Source organism: Trichoderma asperellum, chromosome 6 (assembly GCF_020647865.1).
Source record: "Trichoderma asperellum chromosome 6, complete sequence".
Taxonomy (NCBI): Eukaryota; Fungi; Ascomycota; class Sordariomycetes; order Hypocreales; family Hypocreaceae; genus Trichoderma; species Trichoderma asperellum.
Window position 1 is genome coordinate 1,568,948 of NC_089420.1, and position 20,606 is coordinate 1,589,553.

The window sequence follows — 20,606 nt, forward strand, 5'->3', positions numbered from 1 at the left end:
GCAAGGATTGATTGGTTGAACTCGAGCCAATGCAGATAAATGGCAGTTTCTGTTGACAATGCGGATGACTGAACCAAGAAATGACTAAAATTAGATCGAAAGTATGTGTATCTTCTGGACAGTTACAGGTTAGCAGCACAACACGGAGTAGCTTTCCGATGTCATTCACTACGTCAACTTTGCTCAGCCTTATAGATGACGTGAATTGATTGGGAAACGGCTCTGCTCTGAGTTATCTGCGTATCAATACGCTTTATGCTAGCCAACAGCTCTCCCCTATACACGTACTCTACCGCTAAGCGGTAAGTAAAGGGATGATAACCCCTACAAACGGTCACCAATCGCCTCTTTGCTTTGGGCGGTCTGGAGTTCGGGTATCTTCTTGAACGCGAGGGTTATACAAGTAAACTTTAACCCTTCTCCAGGGTCCCGAGTCAACTGGCGTTGCCCTGTAAAAGGCAGATAATTCAACAAAAATAGCAGGCAATCTGCCGGTTGTAAAAGTCATGGAATGCTTACATGTAAATAGTTTCTATACGCTTTGCTTGCGACTTGTTGGAAATTGTTTACGGCGGCATCAATTAATACATAAGTTGCCTAGTCAGTAGAGCATTCAAGCGCAATACGCTAAAACGCAGCACGAACCCTCCATAAAAGGAGAGGGTCTTTTGTGAAAATGGGACGCGGGGGTGCCAGTAACTCTCAGCTGGGGTCCCCTGCGTATAAGCCGTCGAATGGAAGGCCGGATTTTGGACCAAACATCGTTCGAGAAGTGACCCTTGCTTGCTCGTGGCTGAGGCTCTAATCAAGATGCCTCCGGGATTCGGGCTCGGGTTGCGACCCGAAAAGCCCGAAAATCAGGAGTCATGGCGCTCCATAACTTGGAGACACGGGTGCTAAAGGGCGTGAGCAAGTGTTGTTGCCACCGGCAGATGAGTCAATGATGAGAGACAAAGACGTAAGTGTAGCAGCATTATGCGCATTTTTCTCTTGTTTATTTTGTTTTATACGTTGGTACTCCGTACCTGTTTTCAAGTTACATGCCCAGCGGCAGTACGTACCTTTGCCGTTTTTGGCAACCAGATTGCTAAAAGCGAGATTGCTTAGATCATCGCGGGGGGGGGGCTTGAATGTACCTTTACATCCATACTACATGCATGGGCAATACGATAATCATCAGATCCTCACTACATACCCTCGCACTGAACAAAAATACTACTCACCATCGTGGTTACCATGTCATCAATATTCACTCATAAAATAACAGGAAAGAGAGACATGCTTCGCAAACGCCCGTCGTACTGGTGCTACCTGTGTGCTGGGCGTATCAACGTACGTGTGAACTGGTCAGATGCCACGAATCTCGCAAGTGTGAGCATCGAGATACGCGTACTCGCACTCGTACACCCAGAACTTGATGCGGGCCACAACAGACGCCGAGTCATATGCTGGTAGCCTTTGAGAGCAGTGAAAGTGTAGAATCTTAGACAATAGCTTGTAGCACTCAAGAGCAGCTGTGAAGATGCGTAATATCATGAGACATCAGTACGACGTACCATTGTTGCGAGTTGACGGTTTTCGATGTTTGATGCCCAGGGTCTCATGAGCTGCTGGCAGATTTACAGGGCACCTCGTCCACCATTGCCCGGCTGGCTTAGCGCCAAGCGTATTTGCAGCTGAGCAGGCACTAGGAGTTGGTAGCACTCCGAGTGGCGCTGTGCCGGCCATGGTACCTGTACTTTTGATATTTGCAGATTGTAAAACTGGTACTCTGTACTTAATGCAGTGTCATCCTGCTGAGCCAAGGCAACTCCGAACATGAGCGAAGCCCTGCATAAATCCCTACAGCAGCATTCAAGACAAACACAGGGAGAAAACAGAGTCATTGCACAAAGGAGAAACAAGTTTTAGCAACGAGATCCTCACTCGCTCTCCTCGTGACGCGACGCTATCTAGAAGAAAGGCCCCTGGCTGGTCTAAGCGAGAAACACCCGTCTCCTTGGGTGGGCCATATTCAAGATAGCCTTCAATTGATCCTCCCAAACTCCTATTCAAATCTTCAGTGCTAAAACAAAGTGCTTCATCTCGCCAAAACTAAGCCCCCCTTGCTCTTCGGCCAGCGCCTGCCCTAGTCCGCCGGGCCCTACTGGAACCCGTAACTTGATGCGAAAATGGATGCCTTCAATAGTTCTTTGTCTTCTCTCTGGCTCGACGGGGGTGAAGTCAAGCTTCTTGTGCCGTGGCTGGAATGCGTCGCGTCGTTCTTGTAGGCGTGTCTTTCGAAAATACGGAGTCGCAGTGGTACAGGCGCGTACTGGGTACAGACATCATATACGAAATACGGTGCTGCGCAAGCTTTGCATCCCGCACCTGCTGCCGAGCTAAGCCTCTTAGGGCGATGCGAACGCTGAGCGAGGCAGCAACAAGAAAGACGGCTCCACTCTCGCATGTAACGGGTACATACCCTGGTATAGTGCAGCAGCCATCGGCTTTCACTGTTTCCGGTGCGCTCCATTATTCCCACTAACTGCAGTGGGGCCGGGCCGCGAGAGCATGGCGCGAAGTACTACTTCTTCTGCCTGCCGCCTCGATTTTCTGGAGTCGAAGCATCACATCTTCAGCTCGCCACGTTTGGCTTGTGTTTGTTCTTCTTTAGAGAGCTATATATCCAGCTGTAGCCTCTTCTTCCACCGGCCCGTCGCAGCATTGCAGGGACCTTTTAATTTTTGTGATTTTTTTTTTTTTTTTCGTATCTGGCACCTTTGCATCTCCCACACACTCGTTTCTTTCGGCGAGCAACAGCGTCGATCTCATCTTGCTTTCTTCCCCCGGTCGGCGCAGCGACATATTGCTGTTTTTCATTGCATCGAACTGCATATCTCGCATTGGCGTAATCACGACCACTAAGCTTGGGGGATCCCTTCGAACCGCCGCTGCTTCCTCCATCCAGCCGCCCGCAGCAGGCGAGGCAACTGAGAGACGATGTCCGCCGACGAGAAAACGCCTATTGGCGTGGAGTCGGCACCAACCTCAAGCCACAGCAACTCGTCAGATATCGATGCCACGCTTTCATCCAGAGCTGGTCGCGATGCTGAACTGAAAAAGGTGGACTCCAAAGTACCCACCCCTCCGGCTCCAAGGGCCGACAACATCGATGAGCTTTACGCGCATCTGCCTCCACACCAGGCCGAGATCTTGAAGCGCCAGGTCTATACCCCAGAGATCAAGGCTGGTGTCAAGGCCATCTACCGATATTCCTCTCGAGCCGACCTGACTATCATCTTCGTTTCCTCTATCTGTGCTATCGCCTCTGGAGCCGCCATTCCTCTGATGACCGTCATCTTTGGTAACCTTCAACACGTGTTTCAGGAGTACTTCTACGCCCAGGGCCTCATGACTTATGACCAATTTGCTAGCAAGCTGAGCCACTTTGTTCTCTACTTTGTGTACTTGGCCATTGGAGAATTCATTGTCACCTACATCTGCACCGTCGGTTTCATTTACACTGGTGAGCATATCGCCGCCAAGATTCGTGAGCACTATCTTGAGAGCTGCATGCGCCAGAACATTGGTTTCTTCGATAAGATCGGTGCTGGTGAAGTCACCACGCGTATCACCTCAGATACCAATCTCATCCAGGATGGCATCTCGGAAAAGGTTTCTCTCACCCTCGCTGCTCTTGCTACCTTCGTCACCGCATTCGTCATCGGCTTTGTCAACTACTGGAAGTTGACTCTTATTCTCTCTTCCACCGTGTTCGCCTTGCTTATCAACGTCGGCACTGGTGGTAGTATTATGCTCAAGCACAACAAGGCTTCTCTCGAGGCTTATGCTCAGGGCGGTAGCGTGGCAGATGAAGTTCTGAGCTCGATCCGAAACGCTGTTGCTTTTGGCACTCAAGATCGCCTGGCCAAGCAGTACGATAAGCATCTTCAAAAGGCCGAGTATTTTGGATCTCGCGTCAAGGCCTCCATGGCTGTCATGGTCGCCGGCATGATGCTGATTCTGTATTTGAACTACGGCCTTGCGTTCTGGCAAGGCAGCAAATTCCTCGTGGAGGGTATCATCCCGCTGTCCAAGGTCCTGATCATCATGATGTCTGTCATGATTGGTGCCTTCAACCTGGGCAACGTTACTCCCAACATTCAGGCCTTCACTACTGCTCTTGCAGCCGCCGCTAAAATCTTCAACACTATCGACCGAATCTCTCCTTTGGATCCCAACGACAATAAGGGCGAGAAGATCGAGAACTTCCAAGGAAACATTCGCCTGGAAAATGTCGAGCACATTTACCCATCCCGACCTGAGGTTAAGGTTATGAACGGCGTCTCTCTTGATATCCCTGCTGGTAAAACGACCGCTCTGGTTGGTGCTTCTGGTTCTGGCAAGAGTACCATTGTTGGTTTAGTTGAACGGTTTTACGACCCTGTCGGAGGCACAGTGTACCTTGATGGCCATGACATTAGCAAGCTTAATCTTAGATGGCTACGTCAACAAATGGCCCTTGTCAGCCAGGAACCTACTCTTTTCGGAACGTCCATCTACAACAATATTCGCCACGGTTTGATCGGCACACCACATGAAAATGATAGCGAGGAGAAGCAACGCGAGCTTGTTATCGCAGCAGCTGTCAAGGCCAATGCCCACGATTTTATTTCTGCCCTTCCTGAAGGATATGAGACAAACGTTGGTGAGCGTGGTTTCCTCTTATCTGGTGGTCAGAAACAACGTATCGCTATCGCTCGTGCCGTCGTATCGAACCCCAAGATTTTGCTGCTAGATGAAGCCACTTCTGCTCTTGATACCAAATCCGAAGGTGTCGTTCAAGCCGCTTTGGAAGCTGCCTCGCAGGGTCGAACCACCATCACCATTGCCCACAGATTATCCACCATCAAAGACGCTCATAACATTGTCGTCATGTCTCAAGGTAGCATCGTAGAACAAGGTACCCACGACGAGCTTCTTGAAAAACAGGGTGCCTACTATAATCTTGTTTCAGCCCAAAAGATTGCCGTTGCTACTCAAGATACGCCAGCGGATGAACAAGAAATTGATGAGAAGGCCGAACTCCTGATTCGCAAGCATACTACTAACAAGGACGAGTACGAAGCCGACCCTGATGACGATATTGCCGCCAAACTTGACCGATCAGCTACGCAAAAGTCTGCCTCGAGCATTGCCCTTCAGAAGCGAAAGGAGGAAGAGGATAAGGAGTATAGCTTGTGGACTCTTATTAAACTGATTGCCTCATTCAACGGTCCCGAGTTGAAGCTGATGATTTTGGGTCTCTTTTTCTCTGCCATTTGTGGTGGCGGTAACCCTACTTCTGCAGTCTTCTTCGCCAAACAAATCGTCACTCTTTCGCAGCCCATCACCCCCGAGAATGCGCACCACATCAAGAAGACCTCTGATTTCTGGAGTGCCATGTTCTTGATGCTTGCCTTCGTTCAGTTTATCGCCTTCTCATCTCAGGGCATCTTGTTCGCTAAATGTTCTGAGCGTCTTGTTCACCGTGTTCGAGACCGTGCTTTTCGCTCAATGTTGCGCCAAGACGTTGCTTTCTTTGACAAGGACGAGAATACTTCGGGTGCTTTGACTTCCTTCCTTTCGACTGAGACAACTCACGTCGCTGGTCTCAGTGGCGCCACCCTCGGCACTTTGCTCATGATGTGGACAACTTTGATCACTGCCATCGTCGTGTCGGTTTCCATTGGATGGAAGCTCGCGCTCGTTGCTACCGCTACTATTCCCATCTTGCTGGCATGTGGTTTCTTCCGTTTCTGGCTGCTTGCCCACTTCCAAAGGCGTTCCAAGGCAGCGTACGCCGCCTCCGCTACCTTTGCTTCCGAGGCTATCTCTGCCATCCGAACTGTAGCGGCTCTTACCCGCGAGAACGATGTCTTGAGAATGTACCACGACTCCCTTGTTGAACAGCAGCGACGTAGTCTTAGGTCTGTGTTGAAGTCTAGCTCTTTGTACGCCGCTTCGCAGTCTCTCATCTTCTTGGTCTTCGCTCTGGGCTTCTGGTATGGTGGTACCCTGATTGGAAAGGGTGAATATGACCTGTTCCAGTTCTTCCTTTGCTTCATGGCCATTATTTTTGGTGCCCAGTCAGCTGGTACTATCTTCTCTTTTGCCCCGGATATGGGCAAGGCGCACCACGCCGCCAAGGAGTTGAAGACCCTGTTTGACCGCAAGCCCACCATCGATACGTGGTCAGAGGAAGGCCAGCCCGTGACCGAAGTTGACGGAAGATTGGAATTCCGCGACGTCCATTTCCGCTACCCGACTCGCCCTGACCAGCCAGTTCTGCGAGGCTTGAACTTGACCATCCAGCCTGGACAGTACGTTGCTCTTGTCGGTGCCTCTGGCTGTGGTAAGAGTACTACTATTGCTCTCTTGGAACGATTCTACGATCCCCTGAGTGGTGGCGTTTTCATCGATGGTAAGGAGATTAGCAGCCTCAACTTGAACGATTATCGATCCTTTATCGCGCTTGTCAGCCAAGAGCCTACGCTGTACCAGGGAACCATCAAGGAAAACATCTTGCTCGGATCTGCTGAGGAGAATGTTTCTGACGAGGCCGTTGAGTTTGCTTGCCGCGAAGCCAACATCTATGACTTCATTGTCTCTTTGCCTGAGGGTTTTAACACTGTTGTGGGCAGCAAGGGAACATTGCTGTCTGGTGGTCAGAAGCAGCGAATTGCTATTGCCCGAGCACTTATCCGCAACCCCAAAATCCTGCTCCTCGATGAGGCCACATCCGCTTTGGATTCCGAGTCCGAACACGTTGTCCAAGCTGCTTTGGACAAGGCCGCCAAGGGTCGCACGACCATTGCTGTAGCCCACCGTCTCAGCACAATCCAGAAGGCAGACGTCATTTACGTCTTCAACCAGGGCCGCATTGTCGAAGCCGGCACTCACCCTGAGCTGATGAAGAAGAACGGCCGCTATGCCGAGCTTGTCAACCTCCAGAGCTTGGCCAAGAACAACTAAATCTGATTTTGATTTCGATTTCGATTTTTTTTAACCTTGTTGATTGACGGGAGATTCTCCCCACTCATTTTCGAATTTTAATTTGCGCATGAGATATCCAGGCAGCAAATACAAAGCTGACCTTATCCATCTATTGGCGTTTGTTTGGTGATATTATAGACAAAGAAAGAGGAATGACGGCCCCTTTAGAACAAGTCCTCGGAATATCAAGGAGTGGAAGAAAAGGGAACTATTTTCATCCTTTTTCCGAATTTTTTTTTCTTCATGTTTTATGGGTAAAAAAGTGTATTTAATCGCGTTTTATCAACAGGTCGAGGTGGTATTATCCCACGACTTGACGCATACCTACTCTTCTCTTTTCTACGTGTACTTCTTGTTCCTTCTCCTTCTTTCATGATGACGAATGGGGTGTAGCGGCATATTTGTTTGCTGGCTCTCTCCCTTTCACACTTTACTTATGTAGCGCTACGGCGACGAAGTGCATGAGATAGGATGAGGGCCGAAACTTAGCGGTCAAACAAGCAGACTTTTGCATGGCATGACTGAGGGCCTGTGGTTTATGAATGAATAAAGAATATTTTGATATACATTTTCGTATCTTCCTGTTTGAACAATTGTGATTTGTGCGCGTATCGGTGGCTTTTATCTTCACTTGCCTCCGTGTCAAACGAAATATGTTGACTTATTCCTTGTTATATATAGCGAACGTGTTAAAAGTGGCTAGGCAGCAAATGCCCAGTCACTGGTTCCAATTCAGTGCGAGTTCAAGTGCTGTTCGGCGGACGTGTGAGTCTGAGTAAAAATAGAAAAAATATAAGATGATAGATAATTCACTCTTTATTGAAGTATTACGGTTTAATTGGCGCGATGAACGAAAAGGTAGTACTACCGAATCCAGATTTACGTAGAAAGGCAGCATGGTTCCTTTTCATTGAGCTTTACTTTGTTGATGTCGTTCAGAGGCGAACCAAATGTGGTTTACTTCTTGGCTGATATTGACCTTTGTAGGAAAAAAACAAAAGAATGAGCAATGGAATCAACGTCGTATGAACTGAGCAACTTGTAAGTTGATATTGTGGTCTAAAGGGTTCTGATGTCTGCATATAAGAAAGGCCAAAGACGACATCATATGTCTGTTTCTCTTGTGCATTGCTCTTGATCAAGATAAACCCACTCAAAGTCTCCCAATCCGAAAAACCACACAAGAATTTGATTCCATCATTTGCTTAGCAAATCCTATCGGATTCGTCTTTAACTGTCGCAGATTTTCACGATCATACTATTCCTCCCCCAAAAAGAAAAGACCACAAGGTGATAGTATCAATAGACAGGAGAACAATGATATCCACAGACGATACAGAGACGAAAAGGAAGCAGGTGATTGATGACGAAAATGTTTACCCGCATAAAAAAGTGTTTATGGAGGAAAATGCTGTGGAGGGTGATTTGGAGGTGGAGGTAGATGGCGACCCGACGACGGACTCGGACGATGACTACGACTTGCTGCGCACTGATACTCCTCATTTAGCCCCTACCCCATGCGAGTTTTCAGCTCAGAATTTAGCTCTGGCCAAGGAGAGCGTTGACAAGATTGTGGCAAAAGCCTGCAGTGCTCTCGAGAAATCCGCCATCACCAACCTTGATGCCGATACTTTGTCTTCCGATACCTGCTCGAGCACAACGCTTACCGAGGCTGGCGATGATGATCATGTACCGGATGAAGGAATCAGAAACCGTAGACAGGGGCATCGCTCTTTGAACTTGGAGGAGATGCCTCCCCACGCCAATGCTTTTACGGGTGCGCTGCCGGGGGATCGCGGCCACAGATCTTCGCCGCCGAATCTGGACGCAACGTGGACTATGACGAGTCATTTTGAATTCTTCCCGTCTGTTTCTGAATTGTCAGCTAAGGATTTGGATGGCTTGACTGAAGGATGGTTTGCATGGCACTGTCTGTCCTCGTATTCGGAAGGGAGATTTGAGTCTGAGTCTGAGTCTAGAAGCGATGGCCCGCAGTGATGCTCGTAACGCTTCAATGGGGGGTTCAATAAAAGGAGCTCGGTGGGATGTAGTTTTGAAGAGGGATGATTATGTACTGGATTAGAATACATTGAGGACGAAAATCTAGCATTATTGTTTTGGAGTTGAGGGGCGAGGAGGAAGGGTGGAGCAAGGGAAGTTTTAGAGGAGAATTTTAAAGATGGGTGATTTCGTAAAGATAAAAGCTGGAAGTATCATGACAATGAATGAATAATCTTATTCTAACCGCAAGTAAAACACGCCTCTGCGAGTATTCTAGATGGCTGTTGGATGATGGCAATTGGGCGTCTGCTCAGTTGTTCTCTCTCTTTGTTGTCAACAATCGAACGATTCATATCGTAGCGAAAGGAGTCTGCTTCAGGATTACGAACCGACTGAACTCTGATTTGCTTCTTACTTTTTGTTCTCATCATACGACCTATCCTTTGACGCTCAACCGGCTGTACATGGAATCTTCTTCGGTAGTATTTGTATTCGCAACTCTATACGCATCCATCGGATTCTCTACGTCACTACAATCTCTCAACGCTGCCACAATTTCAAATATGTCCCCTTGAGGAATTTTGCCCTTCCTTGATACAATCAGATGCTTCCAGCCTAGATACGCGTGCTCGTTATACTGCTTCATGCCCTCTAATATGGACGTCGCCGCAATGACATTCGCGCTGGTCGGCCAATAGTGTCTAACACGAGACCACAAATTCAGCGCCTCCTTACCGTAAGCATCCATGGACGGGAAATCGTTGCGATGGATGCGCATGAGCTTCGCCAAGTCATCATACGCCGTCTTGGTAGCCTCCTGGGAGCTCACAGTCGCACACAGCCAACTCATCAAGTCAACGGCTGGAGACTCATCATAGTCGCGCAGACCCAGCTCGCAAAGCCGAGACCGCAGCTCCGGCGAGATGGATCCCAAGATGAGGATCCGGGCACAAGATTCGGCCTGGGCGTGGGCTTCTCTTGCGCGAGGCAGAAGCGGGCTTTTGTGCTGCGCAGCGCCGTCGAGGTGGGCGGAGAGGCGGAGGGCAGAGGCGCTGGCTCGGACGAGGAGCTGCCAGGATGGCCAGTTCTCGCTGCCCTGGAGCTTGTCGATGGCTTGGAGGGCTTGAAAGGTGCTGATGCTGAGAGATGGGGACATGGGATGTGGGGTGTAAGTGGTGAAGATGGGCATGGCGGCGCTACAACAAGGGGGTTGCACAGTTGACCCGGCAAAGTGGCTACACCCGTTGCGGTGGTTATGTTATATAGATGCCATTTCGAGGCATGAGCTGGTGGTTTTCGTTTTGCTCAATCGCTGCTGGGTTGCTGTGTTGAGCTGTTAGTCACACAGAGACAGATTGCTGTCCATCACTTTGTATAGGGGGTTTAGAGGTATGGACAGTAGAGATGAAGCGTAGAGATGCACAGATGCCCCCGTCGGCGGTGGCTTCGATAAAGAGACCTGTGTTGTCGTCCAAACTGGCTTGTTGGGTGAATACATGTATAAGCGTATATGCATACGACTGCTCGCGTGCCTTGCGGTAAACGAGGTGCGAGCATGAGTCGTACAGTGTTGCTAGATTATGCGAGGGAGATGAAACGCCCTCTATCTATACCTATAGTGCATGTATAAGTATATACCTGATACTATTACATATACGGGCATTAGTGATCTCTTTCAGCTGCGGCTGAGAAAGCAAACAGCCAACTTCCAGAAGCGAGGCCCGCTCGGCGCCGGCTTTGCTCAGACCGTTTACTGGCTGCCAAGTAATAACACATCATATGCAGGTATAAGCCACCACGCTCGCGGCACCATTCGCCCGGCCCCTTTGCCGTGACTCCAATGCGAACGAACGGGTGCGAGAAATGAGTCGGTTGGCACCAACAGGGGATGCCCAAATTTGAAAATTACGATTTGGATTTGCCAAAAAAGAAAAACATGGAACAAAAGAGAAGGTGGAGCGTACGTGGCTTGTCCATGCGCGCAATGAACAGCTGCTGCTGCATGTGCATTGCATTGGCGTCTTGGTCCTTGAGGAATCGAGATTGATGGGATGCATCGCCCGTGAAAAAAGCAAATAAGAAGTAGTAAAAGGAAACAACAAACAAACAAATAAATATTTGAACAACAGATAGCTGGTCTCAGACATGCAGCATCAAGTATGGCCAACTATTTTTCCTTTTTTCTTCTTCTTCTTCTTCCTTACTCGTTTCTTTTTCGCCCTACCGTTTTCCCTCCTTTTGCTCATGTTTCGGCCAACCCATTATTAGCTGAAGCCAAAAAAAGGGCCCTTGCGGATTTTTTGTGGCTTTTGTTTTTTCCCCATGACTTGCTTGCCTCGGACAAGTCCGTTGTCAATAATTACCACTGTATTACCACACCCTTTCCCGAGTGTTTTCCTGCTTTTTTAACTTCTTCCCAGTTGAAGCTTGAGCCGTTTGGCTGATGAATCAGTTCGTCCGTTTGACCCCTCCGTACTGTTTGGACTCCTGATGGGCCGGTCCGTCCTTGTCCCATCATCCAGTGTTGCAGCATAGCGTGTGTGAGAGTGAGAGTGAGAGTGAGAGTGAGAGCGAGAGCGAGAGTGAGAGTCAGAGTGAGAGTGACATGTCGAGATGCGAGGCCCAAATCTGGTGATTGATCATTGCACTACTACTAAGAAATAGCCGGCATAATCCTCCCATTTGCTGCTGCTGCCTACGGGACGGGCATCGCCTTCAGCTGGTTTCTTGTCCTGTTGTTTCGTCTTTTCGTCTGAACGCCCCTCTTCTTCTTCGTCTTCTTCATCTTCGTCTGGCTTCTCCGCCTGTGATTGATCCAGAGAAGAGTCTCCCGTCCATCAATGCCTCCGCCGCAGGGCTTCGGTTCCAGCCCAGGCTCCAACCCGGGTTCTGGTTCCGGCTCTGGCTCTGGCTCTGGCTCTGCTTCCGGCTCTGGCTGCGGCCTTGAGCCCTCCCAGCCGACGGCATTTGACATGCAGCAGTTTGCGAGACGGGAATCGATGCTGGCCATGGCCGTGAATCTCCCAGCGACGCTGTCTTCATCGCCGGCATCTTCAGCGCCTTCAGCTCCCTCAGCAGCAGGCCCGGCAGCCACTGTCACTACGCCGCTGCAACACCGCCTGCCGCCGCCGCGCCGACGTCCAGCTCCATCGTCGTCTTCGCTTCAGCTTCAACTCCCTGCTTCCTCCTCTGCTTCCTCTACCCTGGCTTTCTTTTCTGATACTGGTTCTGCTGCTGCTTCCACGTCCACTGCCGCCTTTGCTTCAACTGCTTCTCAGGCCTCGGCTTCAGCCTCAGCCGCCTCTAATACTACTGCTGCTGCTGCTGCTGCTGCTGCTGCTACCACTACCACCACTACTTATACTAGCATTCCACCTACCACGCCAGCTCGAGGACAACCTCGTCTGCCGTCGTTTGCTGTTGTTACTGCCGCGGCCGCTGCTGCTGCGGCTGCTGCTGCCGCCGCTGATTCATCTTCTGCTTCTTCACCTCCTCGGCCGCCTCTTTCGCCGCTTGATTCATCGCCATCGTCTGTCTCAACCTCGTCTTCCTCCTACACAGCCTCCCACCCAGTTCTGCCGCCGCTGCCCATCAACCTGCCGCAGGAGAGCTCTCCAACATACTTGCCCTGGACCTCGATACACCACCATTTCCCCGGACTTGACCCTCTTGTGTCGCTTTCAGCTCCTCTCAACAACAACATCAATAGCATCAATAGCAGCAGCGAGAACAGCAACAGCGGCAACATCGGCGCCGACGCCGACGTCAGCGACATCCCCGCCCACTTCAGCACGCCCTCCTTCAACCACTTCCCTGCGGCCTTGGTTGGATCGCAGCCCTTGTCCTTCTGGCCCGCCTATGAAAACCCCATCAACCTGCCAACGGCCTGGAACGAGTCTGCTCACGCCCTCGGCCACCTCGACGTTTCCACAGCCCTTGGCCAGGCTGTGATGGTCCTTCCACTATCACCTGCTCTCCAGTCATCGCGGCCGCCTGTTCCCCAGACCCAGTCAGATGAGGCCTACTTGCTGCAGGACTTTGACATCCACTCTGACATCGACGCCGATTTTGCGGACCGTCTGCGCGCTGAAAACCTGCGCGCTCGGGCTCGAGCTCTGTCGTCGACTTTGGCTACATTTTCGGCCACGTCGGCTTCTGCTACTGCTGCCACTGCTGCTGCTGCTGCTGCTGCTGCTGCTGCCACTTCCACTGCCCAGCGGCCTACGGCGCCCCGCCAGCGCCACCACCGCGCTACTCACAACCTGGCGTCGCCACCGGCCCTGCTCGACGGCTTCGCTCTCCCTCGAACCATCCCCGGAGCCTTCAACGGCATCTTCGACGAACCTGAGGATATTCCCAATTTTCCTTTTCCACCCCCCCTCGCCAGCACGACGCATCCGACCCTCTCTTCGCCATCCGCCACCATGCCTCCAGCATCCACGGCGCGGCGACGATCGCGGAGACAGACCATCACGTCCGAAACTCACCATGACCCGACCTCGACTTCGCCTTCAATAGGCGCCGCGCGCGCCAGCAAGCGCCAGAGGGTCGTGCCGTCTGGTGCCGACGCGAACGAGCAAGTCATAGATGACGATGACGACTCCTTGTTTGGCGACTCCAAATCTCTGCAGGGCGAGGATTATACGACGATTGACCTCACTGAGGCCACCGACGTTCCCGAAGAGCTTAAAAAGCCCAAAGTGGATAATAGAGTCAAGCTCTCCGGTTTCCAATGCGTCATATGCATGGACGATGTAACGGGATTGACGCTCACGCATTGTGGTAAGTCCCAGCCTCTTTTTACTTCCATCTCCATTACCTGGTTCTTGTGTTTTGCCCTTTCCGCTCTCTTCTCGCAAGTCAAACGCCACGCAGTCTGCTCACATTTTTTTTTTCTTGTGATTAGGCCACCTATTCTGCGCGCAGTGCCTCCATTCCTCGCTCAACATTGAATCAACAAGAGGCAAATGCCCCATGTGTCGAGCTAAGATCGACATGAAGGCCCGCGATACTTACACCACGAAGACGAAAGGGTATTGGCCGCTCGAGTTGAAACTGATGACGAGAACGCGCCAGGGCAAGCGAAAAGCTCAGGCCATGACTTAAACAAAAAAAACTTTACGAACTTTACGACCGGAGTTGATGCGTCTTTTATGTTTTTTTTTTTTTTTTTTTTTTTTACTGCTTTTAACGGATATACCACCACGAACGACACTTTCACAGGCGCCATAACCACCAACCAGTTCATCTATATGCCCACTAGCATAAAAAACCACTTCAGAAGGCATGGTTCCAGCGGTACATTAAGGGACGGGGCGCAGGCGTATATACATACCATAAGTCTTTTTTTTTCTCTCTTTCCTCTCTTTCTCCATTGCTTCCTTCTTTCGTGTATATATTCTAGCCCTTCTTCACCGGCATTACCATTAGATATGTATTTAAAGCCGCCACGAATGGGACGTATAGTATTATTGTTATATTCCATTTGAGCTTACATATTGCATCTCTGTATATACATACCGCTTACTACAAGAATGGGAAGCAAAAATGAAAATACTGAAAAGAAGGAGTGGTTCATTACGCAACTGGTGACTTATCCATATTCAAATCCGCCGCAAAGTGATTCCGCTGACTTGTTTATCACATGAGTTATATCGTGAACAGCTGCCAAATTTGAGAATCAATATCACGCCATCACATGAACTCATCTGCAGCTACCATTTGTCTGTGGCCATGTCCCTACAACTCTACTTTGAAAAAATATCTATTTTGTCTTTCGGGTAAAGGCAGTTTGCTTTCTCTACCACCACCATCCTCCGCGATCCCCGTGAATCTTGTATGCTTCTTATATGTGTCTGTACAATTCCTTCCCATGCAAACGCCCATTATTTTCTCTCTTTCTCTCTCTCTTTCTCAATCAAGACAGAAAAAAAAATTTAAACCAAAAAAAAAAAGACTAAAATAGAAAACCAAAAGCACGTTTGCCATTATTGTGCTCTACATGTTCTAAATCGTATTAGAAAACTTGCCTCTCTTCTCCTCATCTCTCGTCTTAGTGGAAAAACCCATGTTCATGCGGCTTCGGCTCTGGTAGGATATCATTTTCAAACTATGAGAGAGGACAAATTAGCTTGCCAAATTCAAATTGGGGCTTTAATAAATAGCGGCCAGGATGTATCGTGACTTACCTCCAAGAAGTTTGTTGCGGCAATAACAACCACCAGTGCATCAGCAAGCTCTTCAATCTTCTCCTCCAAGCGCTGGCCTTCATTCCCAGTGCCGATGCCGGCGCTGCGCTTCAAGGCATGGCTCACGAGCATGCGGTGGTCTGTAAGGAACTTGCGTCCCTGGGTCACATTGTTGTTGCCGCGGCTTAGGATGGCTGCGCCGATGATACGGACAACCTTGGCTAGCAAGTCGTAGTGCTGCTCCAGCGCACGAGGGTTTGCTGCATCGATTTGCAGCTCAGGGTCAGCGGCAAAGAGCCCAGAGTTTTCGAGGGAGCGGAAAAGGTTGGCGTGAAGAATGTACTTGGCACCGATGCGAGATTGAGCTAGTTGGAGGATGATGGCGAGACGCGCATTTTGGAAGTTTTGTTGGTCTGTATTGTCTAGAGATGACCAAGGTTAGCACAAAGTCTCAAAGTCACAAAACTGGAGGAGAAAACGTACTGGATGCAAAGACGTCATGCCATTCTTGCATAATGTTCCGCAATGAGTCAATCAGGATACCGATGAAATTGAGCTTGTTCAGCGCCTCGACAACATAGCTCTTTCTCTCTCGGCTATCCATGTGGACCAAGGCGCCCAGGAAGATCAGGGCAGAGGTCTGGCATGCTGGCTCTCCGCAATATGCATCATCACAGACAACGTTGATAAGACGCTCGCCATATACCTGCACAGTCTTAAAGGTCTTCGGGCGGCTAGCAGCCAGAGGTCCATGATCCTCGGACATTCCAGTCAGATAGCGGTAGCAGATTTCGTAGTAAACTGATCTTAGTGCAGGTGAGCCTGCCCACTTGCCAATGGCCTGGAGACAGGTTTGGAAGAGCTGGTATAGCTTATCGCTGACCAAATTACCAATGGCTCTGCTGCTCTTGTCTTCAGTCGGGAGAGGTGAAAGGTCCAACTTGAACAGCAATACCCTCGCAAGCTTAGCTAGTTCCAGAGCCTCATCCGGACGGTCTGCGGCAAAGATCTCCAAGCTTGGCAAAATGGCTTGCAGTGCTTGAAGGAAGAATGACGTCTGCGCAGCGCCTTTGTAGTCGCAAGATTCTACCATGACAAGCAGAACCTTGATCCAGGATCGCAAGACTCGGAGGCAATGTGACCCAATTTGCTTCTGTCTATCGCACGAGATGAGATACTCCATTATTAATACCTCTTCTCTTTCGATGAGTGCCATATCATTGACTGCGATGACGGCCCCCTGTTGCGCTTCGCCTCTCTTTAGTAAGAGAATCTCCCGAACACGATCTATATTGTAAATCTGGTTGGCATCGGCGTCGTTCTCCAAGCAGCTGGTAAGATCCAAGTCCTTGTAGAATTGAATCGGCGGTGGGGTAATCTCCCAGAACCCATCTGGCAGGAGGAAGTCGAACAAATCAAATACAGTCGGAGTTTGAATCGTCTCGTTGTTCTCTACAACAATTTGGCCGTTGAGAGCATTGAATATGCGTCTCTTAACACCGGGCATGCGTGATTGGGCTATCTTGCAGAGTTCCATGGCAATGTACTCCAAACTCATACTTCGTAGTGTCAGAAATTCAACCAGTGTTACGGCCCCATCACTCATCGGAAATTGCGCGTTTCCAACATTTTGGCCTTCCCATAGTAAGTCTGGCTGAATGACGGTCTCGCGGGTAAGAAGATGAAAGAGCAGTTCATTTTCACGAAGCTCCCGGATAGCAATTGCTGATGATAGCGGCGAGGTCCAGAGGATGTTAAGTATGCGCATCACACGAGATTTGATGGCAATCAGCCATTGTCTCATGCCAAGGGCATCGCTAGAAGGAGACTCTAACAAAAGTCCCAATATACTGTGGAACAGCGAGGTACGAGACGCAAAAGCACTGTTGACTTCTACCGAAACGGAATCCAGTCCGCATTTGAAACCAAGCAGCAAGTGTGCAATGGTCGGCTCCTTCGGTGTCGTTCGAAGGCATTGGTATAAGAAATCCAGAATATAGAGCTTTGTTATGTAGAGGGGTGATTCTGCCCCGCTGCCCGCCTCGAGAGGCGTCATTACTTCAGCGATGAATGCTCGTGATATGGCTTCATGCTCTCCATTCGCTTCCATAGCAACGATTGCCTTATTCCGATGGACATGGCGACTACTTCCAGACCAAGCAGCTGTTATTTTGGAGGATGATGACATCTTCTCCAGCAGTTTCAAGCAAGCCAAAGTCAAGTCAGGATGACCTATGCCGCAGTATTTTCCCAGGTCAACGACTAAATTCAATCTAGTCACCAGTCCATCCTGGAATGAAGCATACGCGGCATTTGCAACAGGCTGCCTGCGTGGTCCCGGCTGGTTCTTAATCAATGGTCGGACAAGGTCGAGATACGTTGTTTCGAGATCAATAACCTTAGATATGACCTCAACAGCGCGCAAAACACCTAGAATAAGTGGTGAGTCTGGAGTCGCATTTCCAATGTCGGTAGACTTTTGATGGATGGTATTGAACAGAGCCGTCATAACTTTATCATTGAACATCCACTCCATCACCCGTGCGAAAGGATGCATCCTGACATATGTCGCTAAATCGGTGGTTGAGACCAAAGCGTCGATGGCAATATTTGTCTCGTTTGCTAAAACCAGCAGATCTTCATTGAACGACGTTAGACATGCAAGAATAAACTCCAGGCAGCTAAGACGCAGCACTCTTGTTTGATGAATATCCTGGAGATCCTGAATCTTGGATGAAAATACGAGGCCGATAACGAAATCGATATAAACCTCAATGCCGGGCGCTCGAGAACTGGCGCCGAGATTTTCAGGGAATGGTAGACCATCGTTCAGCGGACTCGAGTCGCTTGCCGGAGTAACGAGTTCCAGTAAGAGTTTGATAAAAGATTCGGGATCTTCGAAGCCATTACTCATTTCATCAAAAATACGGTCCATCGATACCACTGGTGCTGGCTGCTGTGATCGTATCGAACCTGCAGTGGTTGCACCAACAACATATCCCCCTGAGATCCAATTCTCCAAACACCTCCACATTGCATGGTTTTCTTGAAGGCTCTTGCGGCTCACCAGAGCCTTCAAAGCCAAGAAGACGCAGCCACGCAGCTGAGAAGGTATGGGGCTGCTGGCCAACTCGAATAGCATATCGACAAGATTATAGCCCGAATTTAGCAGCAGAAACTGTCTGGTAGTCTCACTTTCGCTCGCCAATTTAGTAATAAGGCGTAGATAGCACTCAAGCATCATGGACGACTCAGGTTCGGTTTCTATGACATCAGCAGCGGGTTTTCCAGCCCGAAATCTTACTGACTGTGTTGGAGCAGGCTTCTGCTTTATTTTGTCTGAGAAAAAGTCAAGCTCTTTGAATATTTGAGTCCAGGTCAGGGATTGTGTCCTTCTCATCTTTCCGGATGAATGATGGCCTTCGTCTAAAAGGAACTCGTGTGCAGCGGTTGCACATTCGTCATTCACGGAGATAGCTTGAAGCATTTCGCAAAAGGCTGCAACTAGGGGTGTAGAGGCTCTTCTAGAAGCCCAATGCATAAATCCAGCGAGATTGCTGTCTGGATCTTGCCAAAAGTTTGAAGACGCCTCAGGCCGTCCTTCGTAGGCGTATGCAATAATCAGTAGGAATCTCTCCAAATCCAAGTCTTGCTCATGTGTCTGGCTGAGCTGGCGCTGCTCATCTTCCTCCACTCTAAGTTTTCGGAGGACGTCAGGTAAGTTAGTTATAAAAGCATCGACAAAAACCTCCAGCTGTGACATGAGACATAGCTGGAAGAAGCTCGAAAACTGAGTTCGTTCGGAGACCAAAGGTGATGATTTCCTTTGTAGCCATTTGCGCATGCCAGCCCGGACGGAATCATGCCAGTCTGGGGATCGGATGTCTCCAGCTACGGAGAGCATGAAATCGAACGCGCCATCTTTGAGGGAATCTAAGAACTGCTTTGACCTCTGACGATCCTCTGGAGTTGAGTTAGTTAAGTTCAAGTTAGGCAGCCATTCAAAGCTCATACCTTCATCTAAATCAATGCCTGGCGGTATAGCAGATTCGGGAGGATCATCTAGATACCATCCACTGTATTCTGCAAGCCACCATGCACGAACCGTTGCATGTAGAAAGGGAAGCGGCCAAGTCGAGTCGTCTGCAGGAGGGAAGATTTTTCTATTAATCTCTCTGCCCTGCCTTAAGTCGTAGCCTCCCTCAGATGATGCGAAAACAGACATGTAGGCACCGATTGCCGGGACAAGGTGAACTATTATTTGGGGTAGATTTGCATTAGCTAGGCCATCCGCATCGTTGATTTCCAAACTTGTCAACACTTACCTAATAGCGTATCATACTTGTCCCATTTCTTTAGTACAGAGATAAATTCTAGGAAATCTGGTGTTTCGGCTTGTCCTTTATCGATACATTCGCACAGGATGACTCCCAGAGCCTCATGCTGCTGCACCAGGCTCACGCGAGAGAATTCCACGGTTTCCAGCTCTTCGGGCAGATCATCCGTAGGCACGTTTCCTAGGGTCTGAGCAGCTGTTATTTTTTCTCCCAGCTTTTGTAACCACATTTTGATTTCCGCCATCGCGTGTAAACATCTCGGCGCAAGACGTTTCGAGGCGTCGGAACTTTTTCGTAGGACACGGGTATCGACATAAACTTTGATGGTCTCCAACGCGTTCGGCTCTTCTCCATCATAATCCATATTGTTCAACTCTAAAAACAGCCTTAGAGAGTCCAACACGTATTTCCGTTGTTGGTGGAATCGAATCACGGCACATTCGAGGAGCGACCGTCCTAGCACGGAGACGTCATCCTGAGAATCGAGGAGGTATCTGACAGCGTCCAACTCGTCGAGGTCGATCTCGTCTGATATGGCAAAAACGTCTTGTTGAAATCTGTCGTTCAACGAGTACTCGTTGCCGTCAATTGAAACCTTGCCTAGATGTTGTAAGCTGCTGTCGTTCCTTTCCTGGTCCGTGGATGATGATGCATCATACCGCTCCTCACCGCACTGCGGCTCTTTTCATTCTTCTTCTGGCGCTCCCATAGCCTCTCCAGCTCTTTCTCAAAGATTTCAAAAAGAAGTTCATTGTTCAAGTTGTCAGAGCTGCTGCCACCACCGCTGCTCAGCGTTAGCAGTTCGCGGTGGAGGGCCTGGAGGGCATCTAATGTCGTAATCTCGGCCATATTGGCAATCGGAAGCTATCGCATATTGGAATTAGAAGACGTTGCTATAAGGGGAGCCGCCCAGAAGCTCCCAACGCGTAAATCGGTGCGCGGCCGTAAGAAAACGGCAGTGTTGGTGGATTGCAGCTTCAGGATTGTTACGATTTTGGGAGATTTGCAGCCTTGTCTTGGGCAGTTTGGGCAGGCGGTGAAGATTTTGCCGCGATGCAGCTCT

The 20,606-nt window shown here is 49.6% G+C and overlaps 6 protein-coding genes across 6 annotated transcripts; 3 read left to right on the top strand and 3 right to left on the bottom strand.

The window, feature by feature from the left end:
• Positions 1-1,347: 1,347 nt before the first annotated feature.
• Positions 1,348-1,728, bottom strand: TrAFT101_009971 (uncharacterized protein; the record flags this gene model as incomplete). Its single annotated transcript, XM_024906662.1, has 2 exons — positions 1,348-1,514; positions 1,557-1,728. The coding sequence occupies 2 exons, from the start codon at positions 1,726-1,728 to the stop codon at positions 1,348-1,350; spliced, it is 339 nt and encodes a 112-aa protein (XP_024761099.1).
• Positions 1,729-2,532: 804 nt separating this feature from the next.
• Positions 2,533-7,554, top strand: MDR1_2 (GTPase-activating protein). The gene has a single exon (XM_024900093.2). It carries the CDS (start codon positions 2,983-2,985, stop codon positions 6,994-6,996), a length of 4,014 nt encoding a protein of 1,337 aa, XP_024761098.1. The 5' UTR covers positions 2,533-2,982; the 3' UTR covers positions 6,997-7,554.
• A 780-nt stretch (positions 7,555-8,334) lies between these two features.
• TrAFT101_009973 (uncharacterized protein) lies at positions 8,335-9,015 on the top strand (the record flags this gene model as incomplete). Its single annotated transcript, XM_024903827.1, has 1 exon — positions 8,335-9,015. The coding sequence occupies one exon, from the start codon at positions 8,335-8,337 to the stop codon at positions 9,013-9,015; it is 681 nt and encodes a 226-aa protein (XP_024761097.1).
• Positions 9,016-9,405: 390 nt separating this feature from the next.
• Positions 9,406-10,782, bottom strand: TrAFT101_009974 (uncharacterized protein). Its single transcript, XM_024908047.2, has one exon. The coding sequence runs from the start codon at positions 10,205-10,207 to the stop codon at positions 9,455-9,457; it is 753 nt and encodes a 250-aa protein (XP_024761096.1). The 5' UTR covers positions 10,208-10,782; the 3' UTR covers positions 9,406-9,454.
• Positions 10,783-11,143: 361 nt separating this feature from the next.
• TrAFT101_009975 (uncharacterized protein) lies at positions 11,144-14,607 on the top strand. The gene is made up of 2 exons (XM_024909750.2): positions 11,144-13,800; positions 13,925-14,607. Exons 1-2 carry the CDS (start codon positions 11,859-11,861, stop codon positions 14,122-14,124), a joined length of 2,142 nt encoding a protein of 713 aa, XP_024761095.1. The 5' UTR covers positions 11,144-11,858; the 3' UTR covers positions 14,125-14,607.
• Positions 14,588-20,535, bottom strand: TrAFT101_009976 (uncharacterized protein). The gene is made up of 6 exons (XM_024905178.2): positions 20,203-20,535; positions 19,532-20,143; positions 19,221-19,460; positions 15,690-19,169; positions 15,207-15,628; positions 14,588-15,127 (listed from the first exon to the last, which is right to left on the bottom strand). Exons 1-6 carry the CDS (start codon positions 20,390-20,392, stop codon positions 15,071-15,073), a joined length of 5,001 nt encoding a protein of 1,666 aa, XP_024761094.1. The 5' UTR covers positions 20,393-20,535; the 3' UTR covers positions 14,588-15,070.
• Positions 20,536-20,606: the final 71 nt, after the last annotated feature.

Coding starts and splice junctions, on each gene's coding strand:
- TrAFT101_009976 (XM_024905178.2), bottom strand. CDS start 20,392: ATGGCCGAGATTACGACATTAGATGCCCTCCAGGCCCTCCACCGCGAA. Junction 20,144..20,202: donor CCGCAGTGCGGTGAGGAGCG/GTATGATGCATC, acceptor TACAACATCTAG/GCAAGGTTTCAATTGACGGC. Junction 15,629..15,689: donor GCATGACGTCTTTGCATCCA/GTACGTTTTCTC, acceptor GGTCATCTCTAG/ACAATACAGACCAACAAAAC.
- MDR1_2 (XM_024900093.2), top strand. CDS start 2,983: ATGTCCGCCGACGAGAAAACGCCTATTGGCGTGGAGTCGGCACCAACC.
- TrAFT101_009975 (XM_024909750.2), top strand. CDS start 11,859: ATGCCTCCGCCGCAGGGCTTCGGTTCCAGCCCAGGCTCCAACCCGGGT. Junction 13,801..13,924: donor ATTGACGCTCACGCATTGTG/GTAAGTCCCAGC, acceptor TCTTGTGATTAG/GCCACCTATTCTGCGCGCAG.
- TrAFT101_009974 (XM_024908047.2), bottom strand. CDS start 10,207: ATGCCCATCTTCACCACTTACACCCCACATCCCATGTCCCCATCTCTC.